We start from the raw sequence: 26,024 nt of genomic DNA on the forward strand, positions 1-26,024 counted from the left end.
ATCAAACAAGGCCATTGTTCAAGTCTTTAAGTAACAATCCATTCAAAGTAACCTATATAATCTAAATATGTAAAAAGAATCTCCTCAATGATTCTCTCATCAATGATGTTTCAATTTCTCTCCCTCTTCCTTTCTCTCTGTAACCAATACAAATATATTTAAGAAAAAGATTGCTTTTGAAAGTGCTTTTAAGTTATTTTAGGTAATATTCATATTGCCAGACTTTTTCTCTTCACTTGGACAATTTAAGTGACACTAAAGAAAAACATAAGATAGCCTTGGCTAGGTAGCTCAGTTGGTTAGAGCATCGTCCCAATACAACAAGGTTGCGGGTTCGATCCTTGTCAGAATACATATAAGAATCAACCAATTGCTGAACACATAAATGAGTGGAACACAAATCTCTCTAATAAAAAAAAAAAGAAGAAATCTTATGTTCTTCTTTTTTGAAAAATTTACTTCAATATTTTCAGATAAAAAGTAAGATCCAGGTGCCTTTTATTTTTCATTTTGCCTTATTATGTCAGTTTTATAAAGTGGTATTGATAACTCTTCCTTCCTCCCTATTTAGAACAATGGGAGAGCTTAGAAACCCTACGTAGTGACAGCCATCTGGTATTTCTTGAAAAAAATTTTTTATTTATTAAATTGACTGGGGTGACATTGGTCAACATGAATGTATAGGTTTCAGATGTGGGTTCCTATAAGACCTGTATATTGTACTGTGTGACCACCACCCAAAGTCAAATCTTCTTCTGTCACCTTATATTAGGACCCTCTTCTCTCCCCACCCATCTTCCCTGTCAATCACCACACTGCTGTTTGTGTTCACGAGTTTCAGTTTTATATCACACATGAGTGAAATCAAATCGTTCTTAGCTTTTTTGACTGACTTATTTCACTTAGCATAATGTTCTCAAGGTCTATCTATGTTGTTGCAAATGGTGCTATTTCATCCTTGCTTATGACTGAGTAGTATTCCATTGTGTATATGTACATCTTTATCCAGTCTTCTATCACAGGAAACTTTAGTATTTCTTTGTTCATCCTGTAGTTGTCAGTCTGATACTGGGGGATAAGCAATCCTACGCTGAGTGTTAAACCTCTCACTCTCGCTAATCCTTCACTTTTGTTCCTTTTCCCCTCCTCTTTTAGGTGGGAGGCAATAAAGTTCCAGTTCACTAAATTGAAACATTAGTTCTGAATCTGTTCTATATCTAATTAAAGAGTTTGGGATTAAATTAGAAGGGTCTAACCTTTCTTATGGTACCTACTAAGGTTTACCCCAGAACACCACTACATTAATTCCATGATCCCTTGTAATTCTGATAGTTCATAAAATGGTAATTAGGTATAAGCTGATAAGGACATGGTTCTTTAGTAGCTTACCCTAATATATTTTTAATTCCCATTTCTAAGGTTAAGTACTAACCAATCTGCTAATTTCGTCTTGTCTATCTGGTGCAGATCTTGCTGTTGCTTTGATCATAGTGGAAGTCTGATTGTCCGTTAGCTTCTTGATACATCGTTGCCCTGCCACAATATTACAGACCTATAAATAAAAAAAAGTTTTGTACTAGGTGTATATGTCTTTTTTAAAATCTCAGTGCCAATTACATAGGAAATTATATTTTTAATATACTTCATTGAACTATTTTTTTAAATATCATATTAAGTAAAATAGTAAACAACACTGCTTTACCGTATGGTAAGAGGTAAAATTTATAAACTTGAAAAGAAGTGTACCAAAATGCTAACAGTGGTGACATTTAGAGTGTAGGGTTGTGGGTAAATTTTTTCCATAATATTTTATTATCAAAAATTTAGAATAAAATAAATGTGAGCATATAAAGTTATAGGCCATAAAAGACCACAACAGAATGATGAATAAGAAGATATTAATAAGCAGCCTAAACGCATTACTTCTAGTGGCAGATATGTATGTTTTTGCTCTTGCCCCACTTGCAGACAGGGAAGGTGTGGGTACTTCAGCTGAAGAGTATACTTTTCTCTGAAATATTGTGCTACTGTTCTCTCCACAGTTTGGCCATTTTCTAACTGCAAAGGAAAGCTGGAAAAAAAAAAAAAGCACACATTAACAACTCTTATCTCATTATGAGCCAGCAACACTCCCAATCCTTTAATAGAGCAAGCCGCCTCACATCATCTCTGCTGACAAACACCAGCTTTTCTTACGTTTGATGACTGGCAGGCCTTCTTGTTACATTACAAACACGGTATTTCCGTCTCATTGTTCCACAATGAGTCACTTCAACCTTCAGACCTGTTCCCAACAAGAAAAACAAGATTACAGAATTGTCAAATGTGAAATATTTATAGCTATCAAGTCTGTTCACTACTATAAAAACTCAAATAAATTCTAAACAGAAAATTTGTGATATAAGCAATGTGATATTAACAAAAGGATTTTATATAAAACATTGCAAATAATGGTTACAATCAAAATAGACTTAATTCCAAACATCTTCTCTATCATGTCAAGCTCTACACATTAAAAAATATCATAAAATCTGCAAAGCTTGTAGATCATGGGACAAAGTTCTCCATTAATGAAAACCTTGTTCACTTACTAAGTGAAGATCAGAATTTCGTAAAGCTCAAGAAGGAAGTCCTTCAGAGCTTTTTAAAGAAGGAAAAAAATAAAATCCTGGCCCTTTTAACGTAAGTGGAGTGACAATTTTGTTGAAGTATAATATAGTGACACAGCTTTTACTACTATTAGAATTCAAATGCAACCAAAAGAATTCCTAGATCAGGTGATCCCTACTTTCTTATGGAATCACTGACTCCTTGTAGAATCTGATGAAAGCAATAAACTCAGGAAAAGGCACATAATTTAACATGTGATTTTATATGTTCCTGGATTCTTGTAGCCCATTTGTGGACTCTAGGGGTTTGAGAATCCACATCTGCTTTAGAAAGGGAAAGAAGCACTTTTAAATCATTGGCTGAAATTCTTTGGGATACATTTTCTTAAGGAGTGCTGTCTAACAGTTTTCTGAAATGATGGAATATTTGATATCTGTGCTAATATGGTAATCACTAGCAATGTATTACTGAGTATATGAAGTGTAGCTACTTTGAATGAGAAACTGAAAATTTAATTTTGACAAGTTTAAATTCAAATAGCTATGTTTGCTAATGGTTACGGTAATGGCCAATGATTTTAGAGCTACCTAGAGGAGTTAAACACATACAGTGGTTACTGCTCACAGATAAGTAACTCCACTTCTATGGCTTACACTCCAAAGGTGGGAATCTAAAAATGGGTAGATGGAAGGCAACTTTTAGTTCCCTGGTTGTACTCATAGTTACTTTTGTATTATTTCCCTTTTATATCTGTGATTCCTATAGTGCAGTGGTTCTTAACCAGAGGTAATTTTGCCCTCCAGGAAACATTTGAAAATGTTTGGAGACTTAAAAAAAATTTTTTTTTAAATTAAAGTTTATGTTCAATATTATTTTTAGTTTCATGTGTATAGCATAGTGTTTAGACAATTATATACTTTATAAAATGATCCCCCGATTATTTCAAGTACCCACCTGGCACCATACATAGTTATTACAGTATTATTAACTATATTCCCTATGCTGTACTTTACAGACATTTTTATTGTCACAACTGTGGGGTACTATGGCATCTAGTGGATGCTAGATTTAGGGACACTTAGCTAAATTCAGGGATGCTTCTAAATATCCTACAATGCACAAGGCAGCACTAACTCCCACCCTCCGTGACAATAAAAAATCATCCCATCCAAACATCAACAGTGCCAAAGTTGAGAAACCCTGCTATACTATAACTTATTTTCCTAGCTAATTACTAATTAGAGAACCAAACATAAAGTTCACTCATAGTAGTATTTTCCTCTGATATATCACCAAAAATTAAGATGTTAAATGAGCACAGAGTCACTGTACCAGATTGGTATGGGTTTTGAGTACCTAATTAAATCAGTGAGAAATAGTTTTTTAATAATTACCTTTATAAAACTAAAATTTCAGATCAATTAGAGCATTTACTATGCCTCTATATTATTAAGGAGAGTAGAAAATAAAATATTATCAAGGGAATGCCTTAAAAGAAGGAAATATCAATAATTTAAAGTGTGTAAGATGTAAAAAATTATGTTCAGGGGAAAAACACAATAGAAAATTTAAAACCAATTTCTGTTATCTTATATCACTTAGCAATTTGTTTACAAGTCTTCCCCTTGAATTAAAAAATCCTATATAATAAAGAGGTAATATGCAAATTAACCCTCACACCCTCACAAGATGGCTGCCTATGACCAGGCCGGCAGGGGGGTTAGTGAGGGACGACCAAACGACTGAACAAGCAGGCTGTGTGGGGCGACCAGGCCGGCAGGGGGGTTAGTGAGGGATGACCAAATGACTGAACAGCAGGCTGCGTGGGGCGACCAGGCCAGCGGGGGGGGGGGGGGGGGGGAGCCATGAGGGGTGACCAGGCCGGCGGGGGGGTGGACAGTAAGAGGCAACCAGGCTGGCAGGGTGGGCAGTTAGGGGCAACCAGGCCAGCGGGGAGGGGTACAGTTGTGAGTGACCAGGCCAGCAGGGGGGCAGTTGGGAGCGATTAGGCTGGTGGGGGGGCAGTTGGGGGTGACCAGGCCGGAGGGGGGTGGTGCAGTTGGGGGCGACCAGGCTGGAAGGGGGGGCAGTTGAGAGCAATTAGGCTGGCAGGGGGGGCAGTGAGGGGTGACTAGGCCAGTAGGGGGGCAGTTGGGGGCAACCAGGCTGGTGCGGGGGGGGGGGTGCAGTTGGGGGTGACCAGGCTGGCAGGGGGGGGCAGTAAGGGGTGACCAGGCCGGTGGGGGGTGGACAGTTAGGAGCAACCAGGCAAGCAGGGAGGGGGTAGTTGGGAGTGACCTGGCTGGCAGCTAGGGGCGACCAGGCTGGCAGGGGGGGTGGGGCAGTTCGGGGCAATCAGGCCGTCAGTGGAGAACAGTTAGGGGCGACCAGGCAGGCAGGCAGGTGAGCAATTAGGAGCTAGCGGTCCAGGATTGTGAGAGGGTTAAGGGGTCCAGATTGGAGAGGGTGCAGGCTGGGCTGAGGGGACTACCCCCCCCCCCCCCCGGCATGAATTCGTGCACCGGGCCTCTAGTTTATCAATAAGGTTCTATAAGCCTACTATTTAAGTTTGGACAAAAAATAAACTGGTACTCTTACATATATATGGTACTTTTACCATACACTTTCCCCAATATTTTGCTGTTTAACTATGAATTATTGCACAAAGAAACCACCTTAATATTTAGGAAAAAGTTCAAATGGAACCAAAGGAATATACTAAGGAATTTTATTCATTATATCATACTTTGTATCACTATTTAAGTTTTCATCAAATTCCTCTTGCCAGCTAAAAATTAAACCCAAATATATAGCACAAAACACCTAACTTTGATTTTTAAAAACATTTTAAAAAAATATATTTTTATTGATTTCAGAGAGGAAGGGAAAGGGAGAGAGAGATAGAAACATCAATAACGAGAGAGAATCATTGATCGGCTGCCTCCTGCATACCCCTACTGGGGATTGGGCCCACAACCAGGCATGTGCCCTTGAGCGGAATCGAACCCAGGACCCTTCAGTCCTCAGGCTGATACTCTATCCACTAAGCCAAACCAGCAGGGCATAACTTTGATTTTTTTGAGTTACTGTGGTAGTAATACTCGATGTACTTTGAAGAGCCATCTTTAAAAAAAAAAAAAAAGCCTTCTTGACTTTGGAGAAAAAAAAATCATTAGTTTGTTAATTAGATTTAATTCAGATTTTTCTACCTCAAATCTAGGGATATAGGTTCCTACGGATTAGACCCAAACCCAGGGTTAGGAGAAAGTCGAAATTTTAAAAAATGGATTTACATAATTCTCTGCCCAGGTCCCCCCACCCCAAACCCTCCATCCAACAACAAAAAATTGGCTTTAATAAGTCAAATATTTAACCTATAAACTTGGCTTTACCTTCACTATAACATCAACTTTATAATGCTTTCTAGTCATTTTTTCAGTCATTTCTTTAGGCCCCTGAGCAGTTGAAGTTAAGATCGAGTCCATGCTCTTCGGGCAGCAGTTGAATCCTTGTTCTGTACATCTTGTATTTTCTGTGATAAAGTGGTGATATGAGTTGATAGCATAGTTACCGTAAAATAATCTAAGTGACTTCATTATATCAGAGGTGGTAACTAAGCAGCAACTCCACTGGAAACCATGGCATTTAGATGATCATATATTAATGGCGGGTAATGCCCTATCTCCCAACAATGCTAACTGTGCAGTTAATACAGATTATGAAAGGATAATGGTATGATTGCAGTAGAGTACATTTTCTTATTTTGGTACTTCAATTACTTGAGATAAATGGATGCTTATTTTCAAAGCAGGAAAGATTTTCCTTGTAATGCTTTATTACAATGATTACCTCTTTCCTGGTTACTAAATGGCAAACAATGATTGACTACTGGAACAAGCAGATGCACTCAACTACTACTCTTAATCAAAACTGCTCTTGAAAATTCCCTTAAATTGCTGAAAAAAATTAATGTATGTAGGTCTGCATATAAAATTGTATATGTATTTTTAAATGTATACAGGAATGTACATACATATAAAAAGTTAAATATATACAAAACATATACTTTAGAACAATATTAAAATTATTTTTTTATTTTTTGGGGGAAGACCATGTAGAGATGAATTAAATTAGTAAAACATATATATGATGCAAGATCACTATACAAATTTTAGCTACTAATTAAAAGAGGCAAGATCAATGATCCACTGTATAATGTACATGAAATAACTAAATTCCAACTCTAGAACACATGAAATAGACTAGCCCCTTATCCATAAATTTTCAAAGGAATATAATATTCTGCTATAATTTCAGAAAAATAAGGAAGTCATTGTATTAGAATTTATTTAAAGAATGATTCCAATTCTGAAGTAACAATGTTTTTGAAATAACCTTTCTATTTTTAACAGTATTATAGAAGCATTTCCCTATGAGACTCATACCTTCAGCTAATAAAGGAAAGTATTAACAAAAAATTAGCTGGTATGATATTAATCCCATTACTTGGTACATTCTGTCACTGAAACACTATCTAAGCTGTTATTGTAATGAATATTTTATAACTGATCTTTATTTTACTGGTAATGTTACATGAATAAACAACAATTTAAAAAATTTTCAGTAAGTTTGTCATACTCATGAATTTTATAGTTAAGTTGTTCCAAATGCTAATTAATTCACCTTTTATCTCTTTGGTGAATTTTACCCGATGAGAATCAGTCAGAGGTCTTGGTTGCTCATCAATATTATGAATGTCAAGAACTTCACACATGAACTGAATTACAGGTTGTGCTTTGTAGAAGGCAGTGGCAGAAACTAGGAAGAAAAACAAAATAGTACAAATTAATGCTTCCTTAAAAAAGTTCAGATTCAATCTCAGCTCCATGATAATGAACTATAGAATTAAAATCATCCTTTATATATACTTATAAAAATATTTCCAAAATTAAGCAGGTTCAATTTAACCTCTGTTTGACTAAAAAGACAAGCACAAGAACAGGAAAGCTAAAAACTACAGTTTTTATAATCTCTTTCTTTCACCATGGTAACTGAATCATTCCATTCTCTACTACATGTACAGAGAAGTGTTCTGGGTGTGAGACAAGTCCTGTAAAGGGACAAAGAAGGCCTGAGATCCTTAGCAAATGAGAAAGTTATGTATTATTTCTTAAAGCTTTCTATGCCACTCCAGACTGTTTTATCTATTCTAGTGAGAGCTTTCCCTGTTTTGTACAGATTTGAGTAGACAGCGGTGTTAAATGTTATTAGTGCTAATGAAAGCTATAGGTAGTAACAATAGTAAGGGGTATCTGCCCAATGTTATCTAGCTACAGTTGCAGTTTTCTAACAGTCAACCAGCATGATTTCTTAATCTTTGCTTTTGGTACTGGAAGAGCTTCAACAATGGTTAGTAGATCACCTTCACACATTTCTTAAACACGTACTTACTGACTGCGATTATGTGCAACACTAGAAATTAAAAAACATGCCCACTGTCTACTGATGAGGGTGGAAGGGGTGAAAGAGGGGGACATATGTAATACCTTGAACAATAAAGATAAATTAAAAAAGAAAGATATGCACTCCTATGTTCATAGTAGCATTATTTACAATAACTAAGATCTGCAAACAGCCCAAATACCCAGCAGTAGATAAGAAGATAAAAAAGTTGTGGTACATTACACAATGGAATACTATGAGGCTGTAATAAAGAAGGATCTCTTACCCTTTGTGATAGCATGGATGGACCTGGAGATTATTATGCTAAGTGTAATTAGCCAGTCAGAGAAAGACAAATATCACATTATCTCACTTAAATGTCGAATCTAATGAACAAAATAAACTGATGAACAAAATAGGTCCAGAGACATGGATGCATGGAACAGACTGACAGATCTCAGAGGGAAGGGGGAGAGGGGTGTGGGAGGGCAGGAAGAGAATAATCAAATAACTTATATGCATAGCCCACGGACACAGACAATAGTGCAGTGAAGGCCTGGGGTGGGGTAGGGGCAGGATGGAGGGGGGCAAAGGGCGGGAAATGGAGGACATCTGTAATATGTCAATAATAAAAATACATTTAAAAAAGTTCTACCAAAAATCGATGGCAAATTTCAAATTCAACTTCAGTTAATAGGAAATCCTAACTAGCACAGTAATTTAAGTTAAAAAAAAAAAAAAAAAAAAGGTAGCCCTAACTGGTTTGGCTCAGTGGATAGAGCGCTGGACTGCAGACTCAAGGGTCCCAGGTTCGATTCCGGTCAAGGGCATGTACCTTGGTTGTGGGCACATACCCAGTAGGGAGTGTGCAAGAGGCAGCTGATTGATGTTTCTCTCTCATCGATGTTGCTAACTCTCTATCCTTCTCCCTTCCTCTCTATAAAAAATCAATAAAATATATTTAAAAAAAGGTAAAGAGAATGAAAAGGGAGAAACAAAATTATTCTCTACAATATGACTGTCTACATAGAAAACCCAATATTTTATAAATTATAGAATTAATAAGAGAGTTCAGCAAGGTTGCTAGATTTAAAATCAACATCCTATATAATAAAAGGGTAATATGCAAATTGACTGAACTGCAGAACAACTGGTCACTATGATGCACACTGACCACCAGGGGCCAGATGCTCAATGCAGGGCTGCCCCCTGGTGGTCAGTGCACTCCCACAGGGGAAGCGCCACTCAGCCAGAAGCCAGGCTCATGGCTCACAGCTGGCGAGCGCAGCGGCATGGAGGAAGCCTCTCCTGCCTCCACAGCAGCCCTAAGGATGTCCGACTGACATGCCCAGAGGGCTCCTGGACTGCTAGAGGGCGCAGGCCAGGCTGAGGGTCCCCCTCCCCCAGTGCACGAGAATGTCGTGTACCAGGCCTCTAGTATGAAAATAAATTATATTCTTATATATTACTAACCAACTTAAAATGTAATAAAAATACTTAAAATCACAACATAAAATATAAGGTACTTGAAATGAAATCCGAACAAAAGATGTATAAGACCTATAGAGGGAACAGATATCTTTACTATTGAAAGATATTACAGAAGATGTAAATACATGAAGTAATATACCCAATTCATGTAAATTATCCCCAAATTAATCTGCAAATTCAAAGCAATTTCAATCAAAATACCAACAGGATACAACCCTCACAACTTTAAGAAGCTGAGATGGAAATTAATACGAAAAAGCAATAAAACATGAAAAGCCAAAACAATTTTTAAGAATAAGGTCAGTGCCTGGCCAGCATGGCTCAGTGGTTGAGTGTTAACCTATGTACCAGGAGGTCATGGTTTGATTCCAGTCAGGGCAAATGCCCAGGTTGTGGGCTTCATCCCCAGTGTGAGGTGTGCATGAGGCAGCCGATGAATGATTCTCTCTCATCATTGATGTTTTCACCTCTCATCCTTCCTCTCCGAAATCAATCCTCTCTAATAAAATGGTAATATGCAAATTAACCATCACTCCGCTACATAAGCCACGCCCACCAGCCAAGCCACGCCCACCAGCCAATCAGGGTGACTATGCAAATTAACCCCAATCCAAGATGGCTACAGCCACAGTGAGCAAGGTTTCCCAGGTAACAGAGGAAGCCAAGCTTTCCATAGCCGTTGCAGGCCTAAGCCTCCACTCAAGCTACAAAGTTTCAATTATAGAAGGTAAACAAATTCAAACAAATGGCGGCAGAATGGAGCTTGAGAGAGCAGGCCTCGGTTGCCGGCGGCAACAGGGGAAGCAAAGCTTTCCGCATACCCTGGCCGGGCTCACCCGCTTAAGGCTACAAAGTTTCAATTGTAGAAGGTGAATTAACTGCCCCAGAAATGGCTGTATCCACGGAGGGAGCCCCAGGCTTGGCTCCGCTCCAGGCTACAAAGTTTCAATTGTAGAAGGTGAATTAACTGCCACAGAAATGGCTGCCGGAGCACCAGGCTTGGCTCCGCTCCAGGCTACAAAGTTTCAATTGTAGAAGGAAAATAAATTCCAAATACCAGGGCCTCCCCTTGGGTTGCCAGGAGGCGTGGCCGGCCTGCAAACCACCACAGGCCCCTCGCTCAGGCCGCCCCACACCCCAAGGGAACCCCCACCCTTATTTGTGACCCCCTTCAGGGCAAACCAGCTGGCCCCCACCTGTGCACCAGGCCTCTATCCTATCTCATAAAAGAGTAATATACAGATTGATCATCACTGCAACACACAATATAGCTGCCCCCATGTGGACACAAGATGGCCACCACAAGATGGCCAGCAGGAGAGGGCAGTTGGGAGGCACCCGGCCTGCAAGGGAGGGCAGTTGAGAGGGACCAGGCCTGCAAGGGAGGGCAGTTGAGAGGGACCAGGCTTGCAATGGAGAGCAGTTGGAGGTGATCAACCCTGCAGGAGAGGGCAGTTAGGGGTGACCAGGCTGGCAGAGGAGGGAAGTTGGGGGCAAACAGGCTGGCAGGGGAGCAGTTAAGCATCAACCAGGCTGGCAGCAGAGTGGATAGGGGGTGATCAGGCTGGCAGGCAGAAGCGGTTAGGGGCAATCAGGAAGGCAGGCAGGAAAGCAGTTGGGAGCCAGCAGTCCTGGATTGTGAGAGGGATGTCCGACTGCCCGTTTAGGCCCGATCCTGGGATCCCTCCAGGGGTCCCAGATTGGAGAGGGTACAGGCTGGGCTGAGGTACAACCCCCTGCCGTGCACGAATTTCGTGCACCGGGCTTCTAGTACAAACATATTAAAAAATAAAAGAATAAGGTCAGTCTTGTCATTCATCATGATTTTAATAATCCTATTCAAGTCAAGAGACTGTGGGGACAGATACAAAGACCAGCAGAATGGACTTGAAAACCTACCTCATACTCTACACAAAAGCAATTCCTATTTATAGAACTAAATATGGAAAAAATAAAGTTTAGAGTAAAATATAGAATATGTTGATCTTGGAGGTAAGAATTTCCTAAACAATATATAAAACTATAAACCATTAAAACTATATAAAAAAAAAGATACGATTTAGAAAAGTGAAAAAAACAATAACTAACAACCAGGTTATAGATTGGTAGAGGATATGTGTAGTAAACATAACAAATGATTAGTATCTAAGTTCTTATAAATTAAGATAAAACAATAAAAAAACAACAATAAAAGTGGTAGGCATTTCATAGAAAAGCTAAATGTCAAAAACACTGAGCTATCATTTTTACACCAATCAAGATGGGCAAAAAATATTAAGATCAGAAACAAACTGACAAGCCAATGGAAGAATGGAAGTTCTCATAAAGATTATAGGAATACTAGAAGCCCGGTGCATGAAATTCGTGCACGGCGGGGGGTTGTCCCTCAGCCCAGCCTGTACCCTCTCCAATCTGGGACCCCTGGAGGGATGTCCGACTGCCCGTTTAGGCCCGATCCTGGTGGGATCGGGCCTAAACGGGCAGTCGGACATCCCTCTCACAATCCAGGACTGCTGGCTCCCAACTGCTTTCCTGCCTGCCTTCCTGATTGCCCCTAACTGCTTCTGCCTGCCAGCCTGATCACCCCCTAACCACTCCGCTGCCAGCCTGGTTGATGCTTAACTGCTCCCCTGCCAGCCTGTTTGCCCCCAACTTCCCTCCTCTGCCAGCCTGGTCACCCCTAACTGCCCTCTCCTGCAGGGTTGATCACCTCCAACTGCCCTCCCTTGCAAGCCTGGTCCCCCTCAACTGCCCTCCCTTGCAGGCCTGGTCCCTCACAACTGCCCTCCCTTGCAGGCCGGGTGCCTCCCAACTGCCCTCTCCTGCTGGCCATCTTGTAGTGGCCATCTTATGTCCACATGGGGGCAGGATCTTTGACCACATGGGGGCAGCTATATTGTGTGTTGCAGTGATGATCAATCTGTATATTACTCTTTTATTAGATAGGATAGAGGCCTGGTACAGGGGTGGGGGCCAGCTGGTTTGCCCTGAAGGGTGTCACAGATAAGGGTGAGGGTTCCCTTGGGGTGTGGGGCAGCCTGAGCGAGGGGCCTGTGGTGGTTTGCAGGCCGGCCACGCCCCCTGGCAACCCAAGGGGAGGCCCTGGTATCTGGAATTTATTTTCCTTCTACAACTGAAACTTTGTAGCCTGGGGCAGAGCCAAGCCTGGGGCTCTGGCAGCCATTTCTGTGGCAATTAATTCACCTTCTACAATTGAAACTTTGTAGCCTTAAGCGGTTGAGCCCAGCCAGGGTGTGCAGAAAGCTTTGCTTCCCCTGTTGCCGCCGGCAACCCTGGCCTGCTCTCTCAAGCTCCATTCTGCCGCCATTTGTTTGAATTTGTTTACCTTCTATAATTGAAACTTTGTAGCTTGAGTGGAGGCTTAGGCCTGCAACGGCTATGGAAAGCTTGGCTTCCTCTGTTACCTGGGAAACCTTGCTCTCTGTGGGTGTAGCCATCTTGGATTGGGGTTAATTTGCATACTCGTCCTGATTGGCTGGTGGGCGTGGCTTGGCTGGTGGGCGTGGCTTATGTAGCGGAGTGATGGTTAATTTGCATATTACCATTTTATTAGAGAGGATAATCTGATACAATCAGTCAGGAGAACAAATGATTATAGATAGTAAATCTGAAGATGCGCATAATTACCAACTCAGCAACTCCACTATATTGGAATGTATACAAGAAAAATTCCTTATCTGCAAAAGGAGATATGAATAAGAATGCTTATTATAGCATTGCTTTTATTTTTTAAAAATATATTTTTATTGATTTCAGGGAGGAAGGGAGAGGGAAACATCAATGATGAAAGAGAATCATTGATTGGCTGCCTCCTGCACACCCCACACTGGGATCAAGCCTGCAACAGGGCATGTGCCCTGACCAGGAATCGAACCATGATCTCCTGTTTCACAGGTTGATGCTCAACCACTGAGCAACACTTGCCAAGCTGTAGCATTGTTTTTAATAGTAGAAAGAATGGAAACAACCTAAATATCCATCAATTGAATGGATAACTGTGTAGTATATTCATTCAATTAAAATTAAGGGGCAGGTGCTAGATTTCAGATAAAAAATTGAGAAATAAAATACAGATATTTCTTGAGAGGAGTTTGGTGGAAATGAGTTATTATCAACAATTAGATTGCTAGAATCTAGATATGTATAAATACAACTAAGGAAATTTTTTTTTTTTACAAAAATTGACTAGAAATCTAGAATACCAGTGAGATAGTCTTTCAATTTATGAGCAAGCCTATTTCTGAATTTATTAAAGTCATTTAAATTTCATTAAGGTTTTATTATATATCCTATAACTCTCATGTATCTTTCAATAGACTTACTAAAATTTTTGTTGCTGTTGGAAATGTATCCTTTAATTTTTTGTCACTTACTAACTGCTGCATGTTTGTTTTTCAACTATGTTTATTTATTTTTTATTCATTGGTAGCAGTGTTAGGATAACTTATTTTATTTTTTAAAATATATTTTATTGATTTTTTTACAGAGAGGAAGGGAGAGAGATAGAGAGCTAGAAACATCGATAAGAGAGAAACATCGACCAGCTGCCTCCTGCACACCTCCTACTGGGGATGTGCCTGCAACCAATGTACATGCCCTTGACTGGAATCGAACCTGGGACCCTTCAGTCCACAGGCCAACGCTCTATCCACTGAGCCAAACCGGTTTCGGCAGTGTTAGGATAATTTTAAAAAAGGACAGGCGTGGAAATAAAATAGATTTTAATCCTAGGTCCAGCATTCACTAATTTCTCTGAATTTCTATCTGTTTATCTGTAAACTAGAGGCCCGGTGCACGAAAGTCGTGCACGGAGGGGGGTTGTCCCTCAGCCCAGCCTGTACCCTCTCCAATATGGGACCCCTTGAGGGATGTCCGACTGCCCATTTAGGCCCGATCCCGGTGGACTTGGGCCTAAACGGGCAGTCGGACATCCCTCTCACAATCCAGGACTGCTGGCTCCCAACTGCTTTCCTGCCTGCCTTCCTGATTGCCCCTAACCGCTTCTGCCTGCCAGCCTGATCACCCCCTAAACCACTCTGCTGCCAGCCTGTTTGTCCCCAACTTCCCTCCTCTGCCAGCCTGGTCACCCCTAACTGCCCTCTCCTGCAGGGTTGATCACCTCCAACTGCCCTCCCTTGCAGGCTTGGTTCCTCTCAACTGCCCTCCCTTGCAGGCCGGGTGCCTCCCAACTGCCCTCTCCTGCTGGCCATCTTGTGTCCACATGGGGGCAGGATCTTTGACCACATGAGGGCAGCTATATTGTGTGTTGCAGTGATGATCAATCTGCATATTACTCTTTTATTAGATAGGATAGAGGCCTGGTACAGGGGTGGGGGCCAGCTGGTTTGCCCTGAAGGGCGTCCCGGATCAGGTGGGGTTTCCCTTGGGTTGTGGGGCGGCCTGAGCGAGGGGCCTGTGGTGGTTTGCAGGCTGACCACGCCCCCTGGTGACCCAAGCGGAGGCCCTGGTATCTGGAATTTATTTTCCTTCTACAATTGAAACTTTGTAGCCTGGAGCGGAACCAAGCCTGGGGCTCCCTCTGAGGCCGGCCGGCAGCCATTTGTGTTGGGGTTATAATTGAAACTTTGTTGCCTTAAGCGGGTGGGCCTGGCCAGGGTGTTGGAAAAGTTTTGCTTCCCCTGTTGCCGCCGGCAACCCTGGCCTGCTCTCTCAAGCTCCATTCTGCTGCCATTTTTTTTGAATTTGTTTACCTTCTATAATTGAAACTTTGTAGCTTGAGTGGAGGCTTAGGCCTGGCTAGGGCAGGCGGAAAGCTGGCTTCCTCTGTTACCTAGGAAACCTTGCTCTCTGTGGCTGTAGCCATCTTGGTTTGTGTTAATTTGCATACTTGCTCTGATTGGATGGTGGACGTGGCTTGTGGGCATGGCGGAGGTATGGTCAATTTGCATATTTGTCTATTATTAGAGAGGATTAGAAAAATACCTACTATTCATAGTATTAGGGTGGAGATTCAATGTAAGGTACCTACTTGTGCCCAGAACATGATAGCTTAAGAGAGCTCCTTTTCTCATTTTTGAAGAACTGTCTATTCATGTCTTTTGATCTACTGAGGTCTTAATTCTAGGCAAAATCATTTTGTCAATGTAAACACCTTAAAGGTGTTATATGAGAGAATGTTCCACAAAGAAGAGGTTAGGATTTTTAAGTTTGCTTTTTTGTGTGTCAAAATTTAAAATTTCTGTTAGGACACAGCTGAAATAACAAATGTGAAAGAAAAGAAAATAAGAAATATTTGCCATATTTAAAAATAACTAGGAATACATGTATCAAAATAAGTCTAGGTTCAAATGAATAGTATAAAACAAAGCAGTAACTAATGTTGGATCATGGCAAAAACATAACCACAATTATACTTTAATGTTGTACACATACTACTTCCTGAGAGGTTACATGGTATGACTGTTATCTGCCTCAATTTTATAGTTTACTTCCATGGCTCTGAAGGTATTGAACAGAAACTATGATCATTCATTACACAATGCCTTTTTATAGAAATCATCAGTGAGCAATTTAGAGGTGACATTACACATCTTCGCATTTCCTATTATCGCCTAGTAAAATATTAACAACATAGGACTCCGGAGATATTTATAAATTAAAAAGTTAATTTAAAAATTTAAAATATAAAAGATCACATATTTACTACTGTCTAAAACATGAATGTGCCACTTAAATAATGTCAATACCACGTAACCAACATCTAGATCACGATCCAAATAATGCCAATATCCTAGAATCTCTTCCCTAGCCCCTTCCCAATCCTGACTTCCTTTCTCTCCTTTAAAAGTAACCAAAATCCTGGCTTTTATGGTATCACTTCATCCCTAAATAACAGTTTAGTTTTCCTAGTTCCTAAACTTATGTAACTGGAAACAAAGCATGTATTCATTTTGAGACTTGTTAAAAATTGTTTCTAAATCATCTATATATTAATTAAATGTAATTACTTTCTTTATTTTCACTGCTCTACATTCTTGTTGAAGAAATATACAATTTATCCATTCTAATATTGGTAGATATTTGGCTTGGTACTTTGGTTATTAGAATAATATCATGAACATCCTCACAGATGGTCTTTTTGCTGCATATACACATACAAATTTCCCTAGTAGAAAAGGCTGTATCTAGGAGAATTGTTGAGTCATAATGGATGTGTGTCTCTAACTTTTCTAGATGATGCCAAACACTTGCAAAGTAGTTTTAACAACTGACCCACAGCAGTTTTTAAGAATCACTCTTGCGCAAAATTCTCAACAACTGTCAGTATTGTCAGACTTTTAGCATTTCTGGTGGGTGTGCAGTGATATCTCATTTTTTAAAAGCAATTTTGAAGTATAGTTTACATACAATAAAATACATCTTAAGTGTAAAGTTCAATGATTTTGAAAAATGTATACATTTATGCTACTACCACCCCAATTAAGACAGAACATTTACACCACCCCAGAAAGTACTTTCCTGCCCCAATGTAATCATTTCTTCCTCCATCTGCCCCAGACAACTTTTCTGATTCTTTTCAGAATAGATTAACTGGTTCCAAAATTTCATATAAATGCAATTCTTTTTATATAAATGCAATTTATACTGTATGTACTACTATGTGTCTGACTTCTTTTGAACATTTTAGCTAAGATTCATCCATACCATTGTATAAATTATTGAGTGGATCTATTTCTGTAGCTATTCTAATTGCTTCTCAGCCTTTTGGCCAAGTGTTGTATCTGTAGCTATCCTATAACTTAATTTATATGTCCATCTTTTACCCCCCTTTCATACTTAAAAAAATTTAATTGCTGTAGCTTTAAAACATGTCTTGAAATCAGGTCGTATAAATCTTCTGTTTTTCAAGATAGTTTTGGCTATTCTAGGTTCTCTGCCATTTGCATGCAAATCTTAAGAATCAGCCTGCCAATTAATATTTTTTAAAAGCCTTATGAGATTTTGAGATTATGTTAAATCTATAGATCAACTTGGGGAGAATGAACATCTTAACAATTTGAGTCTTCTGGTCAAAGAACATGATATTTATCTTTTCTAGGAATGCCTTAGAGCAGTGATGGCGAACCTATGACACGCATGTCAGCACTGACACGCGTAGCCATTTCTGATGACACGCGGCCACTGAGGTGGCCGCATGCAGAGGATGAAACATTTGCTGCTCCTGAGGATGAAACATTTGCGAAATAATGTTTTTTCTTCAAAGTGACACACTACCCGATCTATGCTCAGTTTTTTGGCGAAGTTTGACACACCAAGCTCAAAAGGTTGCCCATCACTGCCCTAGAGCTTTCAGTGTAGAGGCCTTGCACACATCTCTTTGAACCTATTCCTAAACATATTTTTTCATATTCTTATAAATGGTACATACATTTTTTCATTTTTCCCAATTGTTGAATACTGACATTATTTCTTGTTATATTGCTAGTGTTAATTTTTGTTTATGCAAACTGTATCTTATGACTTTGCTAATAAGTTCATCTATTAATTCTAATAGAGGTTTTTTTTGGAGGGTAGATTCCTTAAGATTTTATATGTAGACAATTATGACTTCTGTAAAAAGAAATATTTCTGCCCTGACTGGTCTGGCTCAGTGGCTAGAGCATCGGCCTGCGGACTGAAGGGTCCCGGGTTCGATTCTGATCAAGAGCATGTAAGTTGGTTTCAGGCACATCCCCAGTAGGGGGTGTGCAGGAGGCAGCTGATCGATGTTTCTCTCTCATCAATGTTTCTAACTCTCTATCCTTCTCCCTTCCTCTCTGTAAAAAAATCAATAAAATATATTTTAAAAATATTTCTTCTTCACAATATTTTGCCTTTATTTTTCCTGCTTCACTGCACTGGTCTGGACCTCCATCCAGCACAATATGAATAGAAGTAGGAGAGCAAGGATCCTTGCCTTGTTCTTGAACTTCAAAAGCATTAAATCTTTTTACTATTTACTATGATGATGCCGGTGTATTTTTGTAGATGCTTTCTTTGATCATGTTCAGGAAGTTTACTTTTATTGCTAGTTTGTTGTAAGAGAATGTTAAAATGTGTCAAATGATTCTTCTGTTAAGAGGATTTGGTATTTTTTTCTCAGGTGTCAGTATCAGAGGTATACCAGCTTTATAAAATTGAGTTGACAATAAAGTATTATTTTAAAAATAAATAAAATAGAGTTAAAAGCCTTATCTTGTTTTCTGAAAGAATTTGTGCAAGATTGGTATTTTTTCTTAAATGTTAGAGAAGATTCTAACATTTAAGAAACACTTAAATAATTTGGGACTGGGGTTTTATTAGAAAGAATTATTAATTCAATTTCTTTAATAGATACAAGGCTATTCATATTTCCCTTTGAGTAAATTTTTACAAAGTTGTGTTTAAGTTATAAAATTAATTGGTATAAAGTTGTTCATAACATTTTATTAACCTTTCCATTTTGAAGGATTTTTAGTGATACCTCTTTCTTTCATTACTGATACTAGTAATCAGTTTTTTCTATTTTTCTTCATTAGTATTGCTAACAATTTATTGATTTTATTAATATTTAAAGAACAACCAACTTTTGGCTTCTTTTGTTTTTTTGTTTGTGCTGTTTGTTTTCTATTTAAATTTTGCTCTGATCTTTATTATTTCTTACCTTCTGCTTATTTTGGGATTCAATGTGTTATTTTTCTAGCTTAGAACAAGAGCTTTGTGTGACAGTCTCCAAAGTGGTCCCTAATAAGTCTTGCCTTGTAGGATATGCACCTTTTTGTAAGTCTCTTCTACACTGAATACATCTGATCTGTGTAACTAACAGGTTATTATGAAAATGGCAGAATATAACTTTCATTGCTAGGCCTTAATGTCATTACAGCTTCTGTCTTGCTCTGTCTTAGATTACTTGCTCCAGAGAAAGCCAGATACAACGTCATGAGGAGACTTAACCTGCCCTATTGAGAGGTCCATGTGGCAAGAAACCAAGCCTCCAGTACAAATTTGTCACCAACTGAGTTTTATAGACTTAATCATCCATTTAAACATTTAAACAAGACTTAATCATCCATTTAAACATTAAGTACCTACTAGACAGGTTTGGAATTTATGGGTTGGAATTTAGAAAGGAAACATAAAAAGCCTCTGCCCTTTTAAAACAGATCTAGTTAACTACAAGGAGCTCATTTAATTCCTTCCCAAACTCCACTATAACTACAGTAAGAAATAAAATAAAAAAATAATAAAGACATGAATCTAGAAGGAGAGGAGAACAGAAAACAGGAAGTGCATCAACATTTCAGAAGATGAAAAGCAAGTTGACAAGTTTAACTGACAGCAGATCCAAGAAAATGAAATTCTAAGCCAGCTATGTTGGGAATGATAAGAAACAACTGCATTTACACTACAGAGTTCTCAAAAAGCACAAGATGTGGCAGTACTATGTACCTCTGAAACTGATGACAGAAGGATGGGGGTGCAGAAAAACAGAGAAAAACTGAAAAACAGGTCAAGTCCTTCATCCCTTGTCTAGCTCCACATTACGAGCAACTGCCTCTTCATCCCTGCATAAGTCTGGAGTTTTAATGTCTGGAAAAGTAAAAGGTTCTTTGGAGAGAGGATATCTGGTACAACTGAAAGCACAGGACTAATCCAAAAACAAGAAATTAAATAACTATAAATAGTAAATGCTGAATGCAGACATTCCCCAAGCCAGAATCCCCAACTTGGTTTCCAGAAGGCAGGCAATAAGGTTACCCTCAGGCAGGAATTTGGAAGACTCATGTTTGGGTAACTTGATTAGCCAAGAGGAGAGATCCAAGGGTTCTAATGTTATAGGTTCCCCACTGAAATCACCCAATGAAGAAACTCAGTCAACAGGCCCTACCGATGCATTCAAAGTTTCTAGTCAGTGTTTATACTCCCACTGAATCATGAGTAAAATATTCAAGGCTACGACATATTTGAGAAAAGCCTCCAAAGTGGAAGACAGGTTAAAAATATATATATTTGGAGGAAAAATAAGAATGTGAAGGATAGAGACACCAAAATAAGTTACTCTCACAGGTAAGAGAGGACACTACATTTATGAAACAAGAATAGTATGCTGTAAAAAAATAACATTTAGGAAATGGCGACACGAGCTCAGCGTCTGCGCCATGGCTGTGCTGCGGCACAGACAGGCCTCTGGGGCAGTGAGCCGGCGTTTTGGAGATTTGGAGGCTGCGCGGCTCCCCGGGGAGGAGTCTGGCGGCAGTTGGGCCGCAGGAGCATGTGGTGGCGGCCCCAGCCTTCCTGGGCGGGAGGCAAAGGCAAGACCCCGGCCTGGGCTCCGGCCGAAGGAGGGCCACGCCCCCGCCCCGCCTCGCCCTAGGGGCCCAGGGACTTCGGAGCTGCCGACCAGCGGACAGACAGCTTACACGTGCATGATTAAATCATGCACTGGGCTTCTAGTATTAGCATAAAAGAAAAAGTGAATAGAGGGTTACAAGATGAAGATGAGGAAATTTTCCAGAAAGTAAAGCAAAACAAGGGAAACAAAAAGAGAACAGACATACACTTAAAATGGGTGAATTTTATGTTATGTAAAAATTAAGCCTCCCTAAAGCTATTTAAAAATGGAGCACTGCTTTCGTTGTGGCTAGGTGGCTCAGTTGGTTGGAGTATCGTCGTCCCATACACCAAAAGGTTGTCAGTTCAATTCCTGGTCAGGGAGCAGGCAATTGATGGATGTTTCTCTCTAAAATCAATTAAAAACAACAACAAAAACACAATCCTCAGGTGAGGGTTAAAAAAAAAGAAAGGAGCACTGCTTTCAAATTTATGAAGGAAAATTATTTCCAACATAAAAACCCAGCTAACCTACCATCTCAAGTTTGTGTAAAGTGTCAAAAAATTGCCTGCTATGTGACCTTTTCTCATGAAACTTCTAAACATTAAAAAAAGGGGGTGGAGGAAGAAAGGGGATGCAAAAACAGATTAATTTAGGAGAAAGACAAAATTCCCCAGAGAAATAGTGAAGTGTGATCCCAATAAGACAGCTGTGCATCAAATATGAAGGGCGTGCTCAGACCAGACTGGAACAGGGTGAATCAAGAAACAGATCTGATGAAGACTGTCAATGAGAATCCTGCAGCCATTATGCTGATCTTCTAATATGAGGATAGACTGGGTAAGCCTGATAGATATCTATACTTGGCCCTGCTTGACCTCGTATAGGAAGTTCAGACTTTATTTTTACCCTAAAGAAATGCTCTCCTTTGATCTACTTCTGAGAAGACTAATATGAATAGTGTAAAAATAAAAATACTTCTTAATCTTAGAGATGCTATACCTTAATTCAAAACAAACATATGAAGCAAGCAACACTAATATTGTGATTAATAAATTACTAAAAATGTTTCCCTTACAAAGAACTTTTGACTCTTAAGCAGAATAAATTATATTTTACAATAATTTTACAACCACTTATATTTTCTGATTACTTTCTTCTAGGAGCAAAATACAGTGAATGTGTTATAGAAAGCTACTTTTTACTGAAAAGCACAGAAAAAAGTAAATAAAGATAAAATAACATTTCTCAGTTTAGCTGTCCTGGGTCTGACATTTGTCTGCCAGAAATCTTGCTTCTTAAAGGAATACAACAGAGAGCTGTGAATATTGAGAGCATAAGCTTTGGAGTCAGAACAGTTGACCTCAATCTTTTAAATATCAACTACGTGACCTTGAGCCTTAAATGTAAACTTTAGTTACATTCAAGTATAGGTTTAATAGGTTATATCACATGTAAACTATTTAAATATAAAATATAAACTATGTGACCTTAGAGACAGAAAGCCATTTTAGAGAAAGTTTAGAGATTTTTAACTCTCTAAACTTCAATGGGAGTATCACCTAACTCATACAACTGTGGTGAAGTTTGTATGAGATAATTCATGTAAAACCCTTAGCATTCAATCTGGTATATAATAAGAGGTAAATAAAAATATCTTAAGGGAGAAAGCACTAATAAACACCAGATTTATTGTGATGCTCTTAAAATGTGTGAATTACAATAGTAAAATTAAAGTTGAAAATGAATTTGGCCTAAAAGCAGGCTAAATTAAAAATAAATTCCACATTTCATTGAATCTAAGATGCTAATGAAGGTAGGGCATATATTGATTCTATGTAACCTGATAAAGAAACTTGACAATTACTAGTAAACTGACAAACCATCAACTGTAAGACATCACTCAATTTCAGAGAAGAAAGGTAAAAAAAACACACCTTTTTTGAGTCTTAGATAAAATTAAGTAAGTTTAATTTTAATTATGCAGTTGAGAGAATATTAAGTACCATGAGAAAAATCATTCTGAAGATAAGATTAAGTCACACAATTAGAATTAAATTGCTCTATTTCTCAGAGTACTCTTCCATGCTTATCTTCACCACCAATTTCACCTAGCTCTCATCTGTCACTTCCTCAAAGAAATGTTCCTGAGACTAGAATGGAGTAATGTGTTATACACTCCCACTACACTCAGTACTTCTTCAGAGTACTCATTATATTGCTGAATACCAGTCTTCTCCAGTAGATTTCATGTTCAATAAAGGCTGTTTTAAACTCAGTGCACTATACCAAATGTAAGGGTTGCAAAATCAGTATCACACAGAAACAAAAAAGGAAATATAAGCAAGCAAGGTCGTCAGTGCAGTATTTTCACTCATTTTTCATAGCATTACGTATTACTACAATTAAAAAATAAACTCATTTACAATTTTAGGCTTTATTTTCATTTCATTAAAATTTCATATAGATCTTTAAAAAAATACTGTCGATCTTCTGATTTCTTTGCTTTACAATGGCACAAATAAATATATTCTCACATTTTTCTTGAAATATGCAGCCTTTCAGGTCTATCTCTTCTCCCTACTCCAACCAACCTATTCCATTCCTCTTTGTACTTTCTACTTAAAGGGAACCAACCACTATCCAGAAATTGGGATTTGTCTCATCTAGGTTTTGATCATTTTACTGCATTTGCATGTACTCAGTATATACTTTTTTTCCTGTTTTGAATTTACTTAAGTAACATATCCTTTTGCTATTTGCTCTGCCCCAACTTTGTTTTTAACATTGATGGATTAATGTAGCCAAGTTTATCTATATTTTCTATTATGATTTATAAATTTATATTTTAATGTTAGAGATAGACTTTACAAAGTTTCCATATAAACACACGTGGTTTATTTTAGGCTCTACATTCTACTTCATTAATTTATCTGTCCCTGCACTTAAAAGCAGTATGCTATAATTGTTATAGTTTTAAAATAAGGAGGGCAATTCCTTCCTCTTTATTCTTTTTAGAAATTATACTGGCTTTTAATTCAATCTTGGTCCTATTTTTCACAAGTATAATATAAAGATTCTCACAAATGCTTTAAATATCATTAAGAAAAGATAAATAGGAGTAATGTGATTATCACATTGGTTTCCTTATATTAAACTGGTCACAAAAGTAAAATAAAATTATACTAGCTTTTCCTGGTCATTAATTTTTTCTTTTTCTTTTTTTTAAAAATATATTTTATTGATTTTTTACAGAGAGGAAGGGAGAGGGATAGAGAGTTAGAAACATCAATGAGAGAGAATCATCGACCAGCTGCCTCCTGGGATGTGCCCGCAGCCAATGTACATGCCCTTGACCGGAATCGAACCTGGGACCCTTCAGTCCGCAGACCGACGCTCTATCCATTGAGCCAAACCAGTTTCGGCTGGTCATTAATTTTTTCATATAAATCCTCCCCTCCCTCCCCTACCACAAATTATGCAGTTGAGTTTCCCACATTTGGGGAAATCACAGGGGTCAACACATCCGGAGTATAATGGATAAGCCTCGCAATGGGAAAACTACCTTCGTGATCATGGTATCTCCCTGCCAGGTAAGTATCCTATAAATCTTAACATTAACTTTTCAAGAAATCCCTATTGGGATTTTAATTAAAATTGTATTTATAGATTAATTGTGGGAGAACTAACATATCAAATTGAGTCTTCTCAATAAGCTACTACATTTCATTCATTTAGTATTTCTCTTATGTCTTTGAATAAAATTTTTTATTTCTGTGTACCTCCTTTTCAATCCAAATTCTTGATCTCATCATATTTGTTAGAGCTCAGTTAAGACATCATTTACTTCTACAAACATTTTTTTTCTAATTTTCCAGGCTTATTTGGATGCTCCTCCTCTATGCTCTTGGTTTTATTTACTCTTTGCTTAATATGACCAAAAGCTGTGCTAGGCCTGGAGGGTATATACATTGGTGAAAAAGATTAGCTTCTAAACACTTTAATTCTAATAGGAGACACAGAACAATAAAACTCGTCATTCAGGGTGACACATGCTATTACAGGGCAAGTACACTGTGCTATGGGAATACATAAGAGAAATACCTAACTCAGACTTGGGGGGTGAAGGGTGTCAAATACTGCTTCTCAAGGAAGTAACATGTAGACTGAAACCTGTAAGAAGAACAGAAGTTAGCCAACACAATAGTTACTGAATATCATAGTACTGACATCCTTGTCTTACTCTTGATTTTGTTGGAAAAGCTCCCATTGCTTAACTGTGAATTCATCTATTCCGAATGTTTCTTCTCTTGAAACCACTTTTTTGGCTCTCATACTGCCTGTGGGAAATGTTAATTGGTCACTGGTCCTTCTTCCTTCTTTAAATGTCAGTATTCTCCATAGCATTATCCTTCTCATAGGTTTTTAATCTAAATACTATCCTTAAGAAGTTTTTCCATTTCTACAATTCAAGTATGGATTTATATACTGAGAAGTCCCAAAATTTTATTTTTAACGCCTACCACTACAGATTTTCATACCTGCATTTCCAACTACATACTAAATTTCTTTATCCATATGTCTCAAAGAATCCTCAAGCTTTAGATATATAAACAATTTATCTATTTTTATACATGGTGTACACTGCCAACTAACAAGCAATAGCAGATCTACTTCCCATATTCAGTTGACAGCATAACCATTGATACCTGGTTGAATGAGTCACTATTCTGAATGTATGTTGGCGAGTATGCCCTTCTTAGAAGCTAGTTTATAACACAGCACAGATACTGAGCCTGAGATTTGGGAACATAACAGCTGTTTAAAAGGTTGAATAATCACAGGATTTTGTAGGCAAAGCATGTTCTTTTTTTCAATGTGTCAATTTGGCTAAACTAGTTGCCAGTTATTCAATCAAACACTAATCTAGCTGTTGCTGTGAAGATATATTACAAATGTAATTAAAGTCCATAATCAGTTGACATTAAGGAGATTATTCTGGATAATATAGGTGGGCCTCATTCAATCAGTTGAAAGGCCTTAGAAGCAGGTTTGAGGTTTCTCCCAGAGATAGAAAAGAAATTCTACCTATGGATAGCAGCTTCAGCCCATGCCCATGAGATGCAGCCTGCCCTTCCTGACAGCTTAC

The 26,024-nt window shown here is 38.5% G+C and overlaps 1 protein-coding gene across 5 annotated transcripts in view; it reads right to left on the minus strand.

Annotated features, from left to right (window-relative positions):
• Positions 1–26,024, minus strand: part of AGO3 (argonaute RISC catalytic component 3) — a 120,002-nt gene that overhangs the window by 39,477 nt on the left and 54,501 nt on the right. For all 5 annotated transcript variants that reach the window (XM_079778121.1, XM_079778120.1, XM_079778122.1 and 2 more), the window contains 4 exons: positions 7,294–7,428; positions 2,197–2,284; positions 1,924–2,071; positions 1,433–1,552 (listed from right to left, as the gene is read on the minus strand). In XM_079778121.1, the coding sequence (XP_079634247.1) occupies positions 1,433–1,552; positions 1,924–2,071; positions 2,197–2,284; positions 7,294–7,428 (491 nt within the window). The remainder of the gene's footprint in view (positions 1–1,432; positions 1,553–1,923; positions 2,072–2,196; positions 2,285–7,293; positions 7,429–26,024) is intronic.

The sequence above is a fragment of the Cnephaeus nilssonii genome (genome assembly GCF_951640355.1).
Source record: "Cnephaeus nilssonii genome assembly, chromosome: 7".
NCBI lineage: Eukaryota > Metazoa > Chordata > Mammalia > Chiroptera > Vespertilionidae > Cnephaeus > Cnephaeus nilssonii.